Source organism: Plecotus auritus (assembly GCF_963455305.1).
Source record: "Plecotus auritus genome assembly, chromosome: 2".
Classification (NCBI taxonomy): domain Eukaryota; kingdom Metazoa; phylum Chordata; class Mammalia; order Chiroptera; family Vespertilionidae; genus Plecotus; species Plecotus auritus.
Genome location: NC_137771.1, coordinates 47,365,639 through 47,378,867, shown reverse-complemented (window position 1 = coordinate 47,378,867; position 13,229 = coordinate 47,365,639). Strand labels below are relative to the sequence as shown.

The 13,229-nt window shown below is 42.4% G+C and overlaps 1 protein-coding gene across 1 annotated transcript in view; it reads right to left on the bottom strand.

The window, feature by feature from the left end:
* The window catches only part of CACHD1 (cache domain containing 1), a 244,434-nt gene that overhangs the window by 31,520 nt on the left and 199,685 nt on the right, over positions 1–13,229 (bottom strand). Inside the window, exons 10-13 of the mRNA XM_080656375.1 lie at positions 10,536–10,685; positions 9,778–9,901; positions 8,852–8,969; positions 4,281–4,449 (exon numbers count right to left, since the gene is read on the bottom strand). Of these exons, the coding sequence (XP_080512501.1) occupies positions 4,281–4,449; positions 8,852–8,969; positions 9,778–9,901; positions 10,536–10,685 (561 nt within the window). The remainder of the gene's footprint in view (positions 1–4,280; positions 4,450–8,851; positions 8,970–9,777; positions 9,902–10,535; positions 10,686–13,229) is intronic.

Below are 13,229 nucleotides of genomic sequence, written 5' to 3'. Positions count from 1 at the left end.
ACATTCCAATAAGGAGACTGGATACTGGCCTAAGTGACACATGGTGGGACTTTGGTATTCAACTAGTCCACGACTAGTTAATGCCTGAGATGCCTTAGACCACGCAGATGACAGGAATCCCAAATCAAGGGTTGATTTAGTTTCAATTCATCCTTACTCTCAAAATGAAGTCTGATAAGACCTCTGCTAAAAGCATGTATGTGGAAGGGATGGTTTATTTCTTAGTCTCCACCTTCTGGAGACCTGGGATTTGATTTCTGCCTCCCCGCCTCGCCATAAGAAGCTACTTAAAGCACAGTTTAATTTCACAGTTGTTTCTTCTGGATTGGTGAATATGTTCACTGCAAAAGTGGCTTTAAGGTGTTTGCTTTCTTCTCTGAGTTCTTAGATTTTCCTATATGTTGACCCAGGACCTAACTATCATGTTGGTTCTTTGATGCTTTTCAAGAAGAATTTTTTAAAAAGGGTTTCCATCCAGGAGTTTTGTTGTCCTCAGAAGGATGAGTCAGGATTATGTAGTTCACCATTACGAGAGAGGTTGCTTCTAGGAATGCTGTCTCATCTCATTCTCATGCTATCAGCAGGGGGTAGCCTGGGAGATTATTACTCTGTTCATACCTAAGAGGCTTAGGTATGAACAGAGTAATAATCTCCCAGGTAGGCTGCCTAGCAGTGTGCTGGGTTCATGGGCCTTCGTGCAGGAATGTGCCAGAGAACGAGGACTGTCTCTGAACTCAGAGAGCTTAGGACCCAGTTGGAGTGACAAGGAATTTTAAAAAGGAGAAAGAAAACAAGAATCTAAAAATCATGAAATAATATAAGAAATGTTAAAAGGCAACACAGTATTTCAGAGATAAAAGAGTAGGGCCAGAGGTAAGAGGAGGAGAGGAACCTTGGGGAGTGGGCCTTTCTTGTAGTGACAGAGACTTGCATTTTAGAAAAGCTTGCTGCAGTAAGAGGGACTGAGGGAGGGAGAGAACCAAGCACGAGAGAGGACACAAGGCTTTCTGTCTAGAAGGTACCCATAGGCTTGTATACATATATGTATATTTAACCACAATGGATTATATACACTGAAAAGTTCTTTACTTCTTTGTGTACCACGAAAGACAATGTCCCTCCGTCAGCTCTCCTGAGGGAGCTCTGATACGTATTTGAGACATTACCTCAAAATCTCCATCATCTATGGAATCAGATGGAAACCACTTATTTGTCATTCCCTTTTGATTATAATTATTTTGCTTCACTTTCTTTACCAACTGGTACTAAACTGCTCTCGACGACCCCTCCACATTGTCCTGGGGCAAAAGGGGGTTCTACTGCCAAGAAATTGGGTGGTGAGAGTGTCTAGTGAAAATCAGCCACGGGCCTGAGGTCTGTCTGTGTGATTCATCTCATGCAAAGTATGTGAGTTGATAAAGTACATTTTCTGACCATCTCTATTACGCAGCACTAGGCAACTGAAATACAATGCAATCCCCAAATCTAATTTAAAAATTTCCAGTAGTCTCATTAAGAAAAGTAAAAGCAAACAGGCTAAATTAATTTTATCAGTATCGTTTATGGAATCCAATCTATCCAAAAGATTATCACTTTAACAAGTCATCAATATAAAAAGTTAAGTATTCTGCACTTACAGTGAATCCCAACTTGGACTAGTCACATGTCAAGTGCTCAGTAGCCACACGAGGCTAGTGGCTCCCACACCGGACAGGGCAGCTATGAGGGGTTATTCCAAAGGACGTCAACAGTCTAGGCTTAAGCTGTTCTCTCATCTAGAAAAACTGCTGCACTTCACCACCTCAAAGTTTAGAATAGTGACCTCATGTTCACCAGCAGTCATGCTTACCTTGCCCCCACAGCACTTAAGAGAATCACGCACATGCACATGCTACCACTTCAGTAAGCATTTCTTAAAAAATGTGAATTAAAGGGCATACATACTCTCGTGCATAAAAACCAAAGACAAAACCTAAATTCAACCAACGAACACAAGTAGACTCCGACCTTTTCTAATGGACGTCTCTGGCCCTTTCCCAGTGTCTACGCTGCTGGACCCTGTCCTGGGAGAGACTGCTTGGTCTGCCCTGCTCCCCTGATCTCCTCACCAGACAGAAACGCCAAAGGACAAAGTTTAAACACGGAACCCAAACACAGCGCTCTCCCATGTAACTACAGCCTGGTGGCTTCTCTCCTTGATCCTCTTCCCACCTGTGCGCCCTCTACTCAGTGTGCTGACTGTCTAATGATTCTTAGTCATGAATTTTAAACCCTAAGTATTTCAACAGTGGAAAAGAGAAGTTTACCGTACTGTGAGTGCTGTGTTGTATCGACAGTACACACCACAAATGCCCAGCATGGGCCTGGCACACGGCAGCATGCAATATAGGAGGTGGCAACATGGCCCGGGAGGGACATGAGTCACATCACAGCCTTGCTGCGTTCTGTGCTATCTTGGGAACAGTCCGTGTTTCCAATAAACCTGATGCCCTCATCTATATTCAACTCAGATGATGAATGTCGAATACCTGGCTCATACAAATACGAATTCCCTTTGGCTTTCTTTGCCTATTTCCTAAGCTATTTACAAGACAGGGGCCTGTGGCAGACACAGATATGCGATATAGATATACTAGAGGCCCGGTGCACGAAATTCGTGCACGGGGGTGTGTGTTCCTCAGCCCAGCCTGCACCCTCTCCAATCTGGGATCCCTCTCACAATCCAGGACTGCTGGCTCCCAACTGCTCACCTGCCTGCCTTCCTGATTGCCCCTAACTGCTTCTGCCTGCCAGCCTGATCACCCCCTAACCATTCCCCTGCCAGCCTGATTGATGCCTAACTGCCTTCCCCTGCAGGCCTGGTCCCCCCTAACTGCCCTCCCCTGCAGGCCTGGTCCCCCCTAACTGCCCTCCCCTGCAGGCCTGGTCCCCCCTAACTGCCCTCCCCTGCAGGCCTGGTCCCTCCCAACTGCCCTCCCCTGCTGGCCATCTTGTGTCCACATGGGGACAGGATCTTTGACCACATGAGGGCAGCCATCTTGTGTGTTGGAGTGATGGTCAATCTGCATATTACTCTTTTATTAGATAGGATAGAGGCCTGGTGCACGGGTCGGGGCCAGCTGGTTTGCCCTGAAGGGTGTCCTGGATCAGGGTGGGGGTTCCCTTGGGGCATGGGGTGGCCTGGGTGAGGGGCCTGTGGTGGTTTGCAGGCCGGCCACGCCCCCTGGCAACCCAAGCAGAGGCCCTGGTATCTGGGGTTAATTTATCTTCTATAATTGAAACTTTGTAGCCTGGAGCAGAGCCAAGCCTTCTGCTTGCTCCGTGGCGGCAGCCATTTCTATTGGGATTTATGTATCTTCTATCATTGAAACTTTGTAGCCTTAAGCGAGGCCTGGACAGGCCAGGGTGTGCGGAAAGCTTGGCTTCCTCCATCGCCGGGGGCAACCCTAGCCTCCTGCTCTCTCCAGCTCCATGGCTGCTGCCATTTCTGTTTGGATTTATGTATCTTCTATCATTGAAACTTTGTAGCCTTGAGTGGAGGCCTAGGCCGGCAAGGGCAGGTGGAAAGCTTGGCTTCCTCCATTGCTGGGGAAACCAAAGCCTCCCTCCTGCTCTCTGTGGCCGTAGCCATCTTGGTTGGGTTTATTTGCATATTCACTCCTGATTGGCGGGTGGGCGTGGCTTGTGGGTATAGCGGAGTGATGGTTAATTTGCATATTACTCTTTTATTAGATAGGATAGGGATTCCTTTTACTATTTCTCCACCTCCTGCCCTCTATCCCCCCAAATCCCCATATCTAATTTTAGTAGGCCATCTCTGGGTGGATTGTCTCTGGGCCACTACAACCCCTTTGCCGGCACTGGCAGAAAGCTGACAGTGCCTATGGAATAGGAAAGTGCAGCACCTTTCTTGAGTCTGGGCAAACGCTACAGTATAATTTATACTCCAAAGCCCCCCTACAGGATAAGGGTTGGGCTGAGAGGCTGGGAGCTTACTTAAAATTAAACTCTTGCTTGCTTTCTCCTCCTTCCCTATCCTGTTTCCCTCACTTGGTCACTGGTTTCCCCCGAGAACCCACCCGTAATAAATCATCCACACACACATCATCTCAGTGTCTGCTGGAGAACTCCATCCAAGGCCAGGCCTCCAAATGTTTTCACATCCGTATCCCGAAACTGGCACTTCAGGCCTGCACATTTTTTAAAAATTCAAACTGATTATGTTTGGTGAACTGTTATGAGTAAGACCACAGAGGAAGCTGAGCAGTGCAAGACTTTACCTAGAGTGGCCAGCTGTTTGAAGTGGAGGCAAGCACTGGGCTGGCCCAGGAGGTCCAGCCGGTGGTACAGCAGCTTGCTGCTGGGCACGGTGTTGAGGTTCTTCAGTTGTCTGACAGGTATTTCTGGTTGTATCACCACAATACAGAGAATAAAGGAAGTGTCTTGTACCTGAAAAAAATTGATAAAGAATTTCTAATACAGAAAATGAAGGTCCCTGGGAATTCTGCTCTTCTGTCTTCTATCCCACATAGAAAAGTATTTGATGAGGGAATGAAAGACATGAAGATGGGGTGATAGACACTATCTCTGGTGATAGACACTATGTTTCCTATTTTCCTTTCTGATAGAGGGAAATGAATGTATGGGACCAGAAATTATGGAGCTAACGAAGGGATTAGAAACTTGAACTTGAGTCCCTTTGACACAGCAACCCCAGCCCTCCTTTGCTTATTTAAGCAGGAATATGGCATGAGAACATGACTGTTATGGGGTTTGTGATGCACTAAAAAATACATAGTTGCTTTTACAATGAGTGTTTTTATTTATTTTATTTTTTAAAATATATTGTTATTGATTTCAGAGAGGAAGGGAGAAGGAGAGAGAAATAGAAACATCAATGATGAGAGAGAATCATCAATCGGCTGCCTCCTGGACGCTCCACACTGAGGATCGAGCCCACAACCTGGGCATGTGTCCTGACCGGGGATCGAACTGTGAACTCCTGGTTCATAGGTCGACGCTCAACCACTGAGCCACGCCGGCAGGGCACAATGAGTGTTTTTAGAGCTGCCTATTTTAAAAGCAAATTATGACTCCGCATATACAGCCCATACCGAATCTGGTTTATTCATTGTATTCTCCACTTTCTCCTTTCTTGGTTGGAGATGACCAGGATCTCCCGCTGATGACAAGTACATATCCTCTGAGTCCCTCACAAAGCTGCCTGACCTGCCACTTCAGCCCAGGGGAAGCAATGTGCTGTAGCTTAGCCTAAACTATTGAGCGCACATGTCAGAGCACTTTCAAACGCACTTTGCTCCTAGAAATGAATGCTCGCCTAAACTTTGGTGGGAAAATTGTCCACCAAAGTATCAAAGGCAAGTCGAGCTATTTAGTCCTGGCTCCTTAACTTAAAAACAGCTGAGAGCCAAACCACTTAAGTCTATTACATCAGGAGATGGATGGAATCCATTTAAAAGGTAGCTTGTAAATAAGTGAAAAGAGTGATAACCAGCAAAGTCAGAAATAACGCAGCTCAAAGGATTTACTTAATGATCCCGGAGAAAATGCTAACGAGGCAGGTTAGCGTTAAGTGTAATTTAGGGTTTATGAGGATGGTGGCAGAATCTTTTTAAACATGGGAGAAATTTGCATCTTCCTGGAATTGCTTTCAAGTACCCCTGCCAAGGATGTTCAATTAGATTCGCAAACTGAATCCTTTTCCTCCACCCACAAAAATTAGAGAATGACAGGGTGTTCCGAAGGGGCATTCACTCCTTCTCCTTTCCCTGCTCACTGAGTCATCCTTTGAGTTTGATTCCTGGGTTGCGTGTTCCAAGGAACCAAAAGATAAAAACTTTGCTGAAGGGCCAGAATATCATTTTATAATTGTGTCTATTCTGGAAGAGAAAAATAAGAAGTTACCCAAGTCTTGGACCTATTGGGGTTATCACTTCATAAGGTATATACATGTCGAATCACCATGTTGTTACACCTAAAATATAATGTTGAATATCAACTGTAATCAAACAATTAAAAATAATTAAAGACAAAGTTCCCCCAGAATACTTTATAACTATTTATGTTTATAAACAGTTCGTAACTAGAAAGGAAGACAGACTTCAACACAGGTCCTTCTATTGTGTTCTCATCTGAAAAACGCAGCCTCTGCATCCAGGACTGTGATGCACCCAGAGAGGCTCCCCAGGACCGGGAGTGGTTTTCTCACTGACTGCCCATGGGATTCATGTTTTGAAGGGAAGCAAGGCTCTGTAGTACAGGAATGCTGTAATACCTCCTGATAGTCCATCCTTCTTTCCATCCCTCACAGCGTGCAGCCTCCTCAAATGCTCAAGATGGACTTGGGTTCCGCGGTGACAGAGTCATAATCTCTTCCCACTCCTAACATAACCCCTCATGTTCCATTTAAATTAATTCCGTGAAATAATCCATCCATACCTGTCCGCTACATGTATGGATGCTAAGCCATTTAACCAATTAGTCTCAGCACGAGCTAAGTCTATTTGGATGATGCTTAGGAGGGGAATTCATTTTATTCCTGAGGACACGACGGGCACCTTCTCCCTAAAGTCACTCAAATGTAACTCAAAAACATATTTACTCTTCCTGCTGGGTAACCAGGCCAGCCTTTTCAACTCCAATCTCATTATTTATTATTACCTCTTTCATTTTTCTCTTAATAGTGATGTTCTTGACAATTTCAGAACTCTGAGAACTATCTGAAGTGATTTCATGATTACACCTATTTGGCAAAGCAGAGTGGCCAGAATTTACCAGTATCACTGAAAAAATAACAACTACCTTAAGAAGATAATACTTTTTCCAAAAATGTTAACGTTGTGTTTATTTACTTTACACAGAAGGTCTTAAAGAATGCCTACGTTTCCTTCTTTCTCTTTCAATGCCAACACATGTAAAGGTAGATATTTTCCCAGGATATAACTGAGTTGCTTTCCATCAGGTTGCACTGAAGGTAACCAATCTTCAATTTCAAATATAAAAGTATTTTTCAATGAAGTATTCTGGTGTCTGGCTCATCCTTTCTGATGTGAAAATTAAACAATTCATCTTTATTTAAAAACTCAATTAATATGAAAAATAAGGGCAGATGGTCCAATCATTCTAAAAAAAAAAAAAAATTCCTGAAGATGAGCTGACTCAGAATTTCAGAGAGACTTTGACCTTTGTCAAATCTGTACTATCCTATATAATAAAAGCCTAATATGCTAAGTGTCTGGTCGTCCATTCAACCAATCAAAGCGTAATATGCTAATGATATGCTAAGGCTACTCAACCGCTCGCTATGACGTGCACTGACCACCAGGAGGCAGACGCTTAACTGGTAGGTTAGCTTGCTGCTGGGGTCTGGCCGATCGGGACTGAGTGAGAAGCCCTGGAGCCCTCCTGTGGTCCCTCCCTGGCTGGCCAACCTCCCGAGTCCCTCCCTGGCCCTGATCGTGCACCGGTGGGGTCCCTTGGCCTGGCCTACACCCTCTCACAATCCGGGACCCCTTGGGAGATGTCCGAGAGCCAGTTTTGGCCAATCCCACAGGCCAGGCCAAGGGACCCCACTGGTGCACAGATTCATGCACCAGGCCTCTAGTCAAACAATAAAATACCAGTAGGATTAGGCTTGTAAATGTACGTTTCTCAAAAAGTTTCATTTAGTATTTTGTTGCCTTTTGTTTCCAATGTAGAAATCACTGCTGACATTATGATGCTTTAAGAACCAAATGAGAAGGTTAGAGGAGAGGCATGTCTAAACCACGTTGGCTACTTCTAATCCTTGCGTTTCCTAAGCCAGACACAGACCCGTATGAAGCTGTTTAATTGCCTGCATCCACCACCAGGCTAGACGCTCTATGAAGGCAGAGAGAGTATCATTCTTTTTCACTCTTCTTAGCTCATAATGAATGTTCATAAGAAGTTCTTAAAGGGATGAAAAATAGCCATTTGAAATAAAAAGGTTAAACACCAGATATGGCCATCTAAAGGAATCCAAGATGACTGCATTTGAGGTTTAGTGATTGAAATTTGATGAAAAAAAATACAAGTCCACTCTTCTTTTGGTCAATTACAATGTCAAGGGCCCCATAACAGCATGTTATGATATGCTTGGAAGAGGGAGTTAAGGACAGGAACATAAATCATATGGACAGTGTGTGTTTAGGTTCAATTTCTTTGTGGCCCCCTCTCTGACTGAGGCTGGTAAAAAAAGCTGAAATGGGTACCACACGTTAAGGCTAATGTGTCAATGCACTTATGGTGAATGTGAATTATCCAAATTCTAATATGAAAGTTCCTTTCCCTTGGAATATGTTAGCAGAGGGCATTTATGCTTTCATATCTCTTTTTTAAATTCCTAACTTCCGCAATTTGAACTTAAAATGATAAAAATTCACTGGATATAACCTAAATGTGTATATATAGGGGACTGTTTAAAAAATTGTGTCCATCTATACAACACTACATAGCCATTAAACGTTCATGCACACTAACATAGAAATGTACACTGATATATGTGCCTGTGTGCGCATAAAAATTTTCTGGAAATTGACCAAAGTGATTATTTATGGGGAATGGGAGTTCAAAGCCAGGAGGGATGGAAGGGCACAGTTTACTGTCTACTGCATATTCTTTTATATGGTTTGATTCATTTATCATGAATAACTGGTTTCATAAATAAAAAAGGAAAAATAATTATAAAACATCTGGAGTATCTCTTCTTTTTCCAACCACCTTAAAACTGATTGGTAACATTATCCGACCCAAGGTCCCTAGAATTCCTGTACCCATGGCTGCTCAGGCAACGGCGCGTCCTCTCACTCACCATCTTCCAGGCGTAGCTAACATTGTACGCCTCCTTCCCGGTCTCTCTCAGCTTGTTTATGTGCCAGGACAGGGAGGAGTTCACAGGCACTGCGATAATCTGGCTGCCCAGAGGGAGGCTGCGTTGGCAAACAGAATGAAATATTTCAGGCCAAAGATAAAATTAAGCACTTAATTAAAGGCTGGGAAGAAGCTGTGAGTCAATGGCCACCTCCTGAGTTTGAAAAGCAATGAAGCTCATGACTTTTGAAAGAGAGAATGTGAGATTTTCAATTTTGTAAAAGTATGCTGTCAGCTCTGCACTAAAAACATTCCTGACTCTCTACCCCTGCACCCACCCCCCAATTCTAATTCTTTCCAGAAATGATGTTGTCTCAGATCACTCAGTTATTACTTTACAACCAATGAGCACAAAGACCCGTTTCTCTATAGGTTACCATCTGCCAAAATAATGTATCATGGTTGGAAAAAATCCAACCTGTTCTTTATTTCAAGAGAAAATGTTGTGTATGATGGTGCTGTCAACTTGGAATGGACACTATGTTGCCAAGATATTTTCTGGCATGTGGGAGAGCTGGGCCTCAACTTAACCTTTCATTTTGCCAGCATTTTTTAACTTGGTACAATGGGAGTATTCTTTTTAAATGAGATAACATATATCTGATTTTATAATTAAAGGCAATGTAAACACAGAATTTGATTTACAAGACATTTCTCCTAAATAACAGTTCTAAGAGACCTTACCTATTATTCAAAGTAAACATATTTTTGGCTATTATTCTTAGGAAAAAATTACTGAGTATACTTTTGATAACACTAAAAAAATTTATATACTTGTTTTATATTCTGTAATAAACACTCACATTTGACCTCAAAGGATCCTATTCTCAGAGAAAATCAATACTACAGCCCTCATCTTTTCCTTACCTTAGAATATTTTGCCGAACCAAGTCAAATTTTGGGATATTTTCATAATGAATGATGTCAGTATGAAGAGGGGGTTCTGATAGCAAATATGGCCTGGTAAGAGATGGGTGCATAAGTGTATACCCTGAAATAAGAAAAGAAAAACACAGGCTATGGAAAACATGTTGTAGGAAGTAGTGAGTCTAATAAAGTGCCTATCGTAGGTTTGAAATATGGAATACTCTGGGATGGCTGCCCAACACACAATTTCTCAGTATGTAACTCACCAGTCCAATAAAAACTGAACTTGTTTTATGTGTTCTTGTATAAAACTCCTGAAGTGTAGAAAGATGTTCTTAAATTATCGGACATCTGTTTAATCAAGACTATTTTGGAGGTACTGGTCATTTGGTTTTCATTTTATGAAATGTCCTGATCTATCATATAAACCTTCGTGCCAGTAAACCCAAAGATAACAATATAGACCAAAAAAGTCCAAAGGATTAACATTCTGTGTGTCATTCAATCCTCAAGTCTAATTTCCCGACATTACAAATAACTGTTACCTACCCCGCCACACAACATAGGAACATGTGCATACTGTTTGGATTCATTCTGCCACCTTTATGGTGTTCTACTGTGAGTAGTGTTCCCAGTTACACTATGTTTGTAGAAATGCTATCATTTCCTACTTGGTTAGGATCAGAATACCTATAGATTTTTTTTTTTCAGGTTGCTAAAGAAATCACTCTTTCCCCTGATTAATTTTAGCAGATTACCTTTGTCATCTATGAGAAAAGTATAGGAAGCCAAAGAGTCTTGGTAATACGTCACATCTTCAAGGATGTAAGCCAGGTTCACGTCCACACCTACAATTCCCAGAAGTAGGTTTCCAAAATAACAGGGTTTACTCACTGTCATTATCAAACCTATGGGTTAAAAAAAAAAAAATTCAAAGAATAGCAGAAAAGGACAAAGACGGGGGCTGTGCTCTGGTGAATTTTAAGGCTCCTAGCAGCCATCCAAATGCTGCTGGGAAGGAAAGGTTCCTGTGTGATCCAGGAACCAGCCACTGCCTTTCCAGACCATGTAAGTGAGGGAGAGTACAAGAGAAACTGAGTCTGTTGGGGGTTCAGATATCTCATTTACACTGAGGCAATGTGTACATTTCCCACTATTTTTTACCTTGAAGGACATGACATTCCAGACCAGTGCAAATCATCAGCAGCACTCAATACATCATTCTACTTCCTGGAGTAAGGAAAATTCAGCTGAACTTGAAAGACCACTTAGACAGGGGATCCAAAAATATGGGTTCTACCCAATTGTGCCCCTTGAATATCATGCATATCTCACTGGACATAACTTTCCTGCAGCTTGATTTTCACATCTGTTTGAAGGACACAGGAGTAAGTGCTGTACTAATTTCTAGGGGTTGTTAGATGAAAAGATATTATGGATAAAGAAAAGCCTGTAAGGTACTATGTTTCACTAAGGCTTCCTATCCAAAAACAGACTAATGGAGAGAAAAAACTTAGAAAGGCACAGAATCTTGTTATCTGACCGCTTGGAACTCTGACTAGCTAAAGGAGACACTAGGTTTCCAAAGGAACATATTTCTTGTCACTTGGGCCAGGAATGTGCAAACTTTTCTGTAAAGAACCAGATAGTAAATATTTTAGGCATTGTGGGCTATGTAGTCTCTGTTACACACACTTTCTTTTTTTTTAAAACCGAGCTTTAAAAATATAGAAACCATTTTTGGCTCACAGGCCATTCAGAAACAATGGAATGCTTACCGAAAGAGAAACGCGAAGGGGGAGAGAGAGTGAACAGTGGGCCCATGACTGGCCCTGGGCAGTAGGGAAGGAGTTCTTTCCTCCTAGCTTTACTGCTGTGTTGGGTTAGTCGTGCCACCTCTCTGAACGAGACTCTTCATGTGTCAGCGGGGGAGGTGAGACAAAATGATCTTTAGGACCCCAAACAACTCTATAATCCTATGGCTCTAATTCAAATCCCACACAAAACGAGGGATAGCTTCTCTCTACCATCCTCTTGTACTGTCCTGTGCTTGATGGCACTTCATACCTGAGCAGCATATATCAGAAAGCCATCCTTCTATGAGCACGTGGGAAAGAGCTTTGGGTCTTCTTTAAGATTTCTACAAAGAACGGGCTTCCACCCAGAGAACTGTGCATGACGCCCACCCCAAGTATTACTGAGCTGCTGTGACTGTCAAGGCCAAGTACATGCATCACACGGTAGGAGGAAGTGGACACAACACTGCAAAACTGTGTGAAAGTTATGCCCAGTTATAAGGTAAATAAGCATTGAGGATGTATTGTACAGCATGGTGACTAGAGTTAACGATACTGTTTTGTATATTTGAAAGTTGCTGAGAGAGATCTTAAGAGTTTTCACTACAAGAAAAAAATGTGTAACTATGTGAGATGGTGGATATTAACTGAGCTTATTGATTTATCTTTATTTTATAGACTTAAACGCTTATTAAGGATGGGATGTGTGCCTTACTCATCACTGCCTGAAATAATGCTTGGCTGGTGCTCAGTAACGTTGGTTAAATGAACAAAGGGCTACTTGCATGTAAGGCTTGACATTTTTCCCCAGAAGAGAAAGTAACCTTATCTAAAGGTAGGCATTTTTAATCTGTACACGTCTATGGGCCCTGCCAGAAATAGGAAGGATAAAAATATTCGGGTGTAGCAGCAGCTACCGTATTTCTTCCTTATATAAAAAACATGTTTACCTAATTCTAGAAAACACACTCTCTATAGGCTTTTTACTTTTTATACAAGAGTTTCCTCTGAATATCTGTATTCATGAGAGTCCCTGGTTAATGGAACATGAAAATAAAATCTCATATGGTGATGGTGTCTGGCTGGCTAGTAATTAACTGCCTCTCCTATCTTCTCTGACAGGAAAGAATAGGGAAAAGAATAGGCAAGAATATGAAAAGGAAAAGGAAAAGAAAAAGGATGTGCTTCTCCTGAGCACATGCCGTTGGCCAGGCATTATTCTAGATCAGCCTTGGGCAAACTACGGCCCGTGGGCCGGATCCGGCTGTTCTATCCGGTTCTCTTGCTCTCCCCTCCGCTCCTTTACTTTGAATTTATATTAGTTCACACAAACACTCCATCCATGCTTTTGTTCTGGCCCTCCGGTCCAGTTTAAGAACCCATTGTGGCCCTCGAGTCAAAAAGTTTGCCCACCCCTGTTCTAGATGCTTTACAAATATTAGTGCAATTAATCTTCACAACTGCCTTGAGGGAAATATTATTTTTCCCATTTTACAGACCAAGAAATGTAATCATGACAGTTAAACACTTCACCCAACTTGTGATATTGGGGTGATGATGATAATAATAGTAATACTGACAAAAGTAAAATAACAAACTATGGGTAATTGTGACATCAGAATGGTAATAGCAATAACAACAAAGGTAAAGTAAATA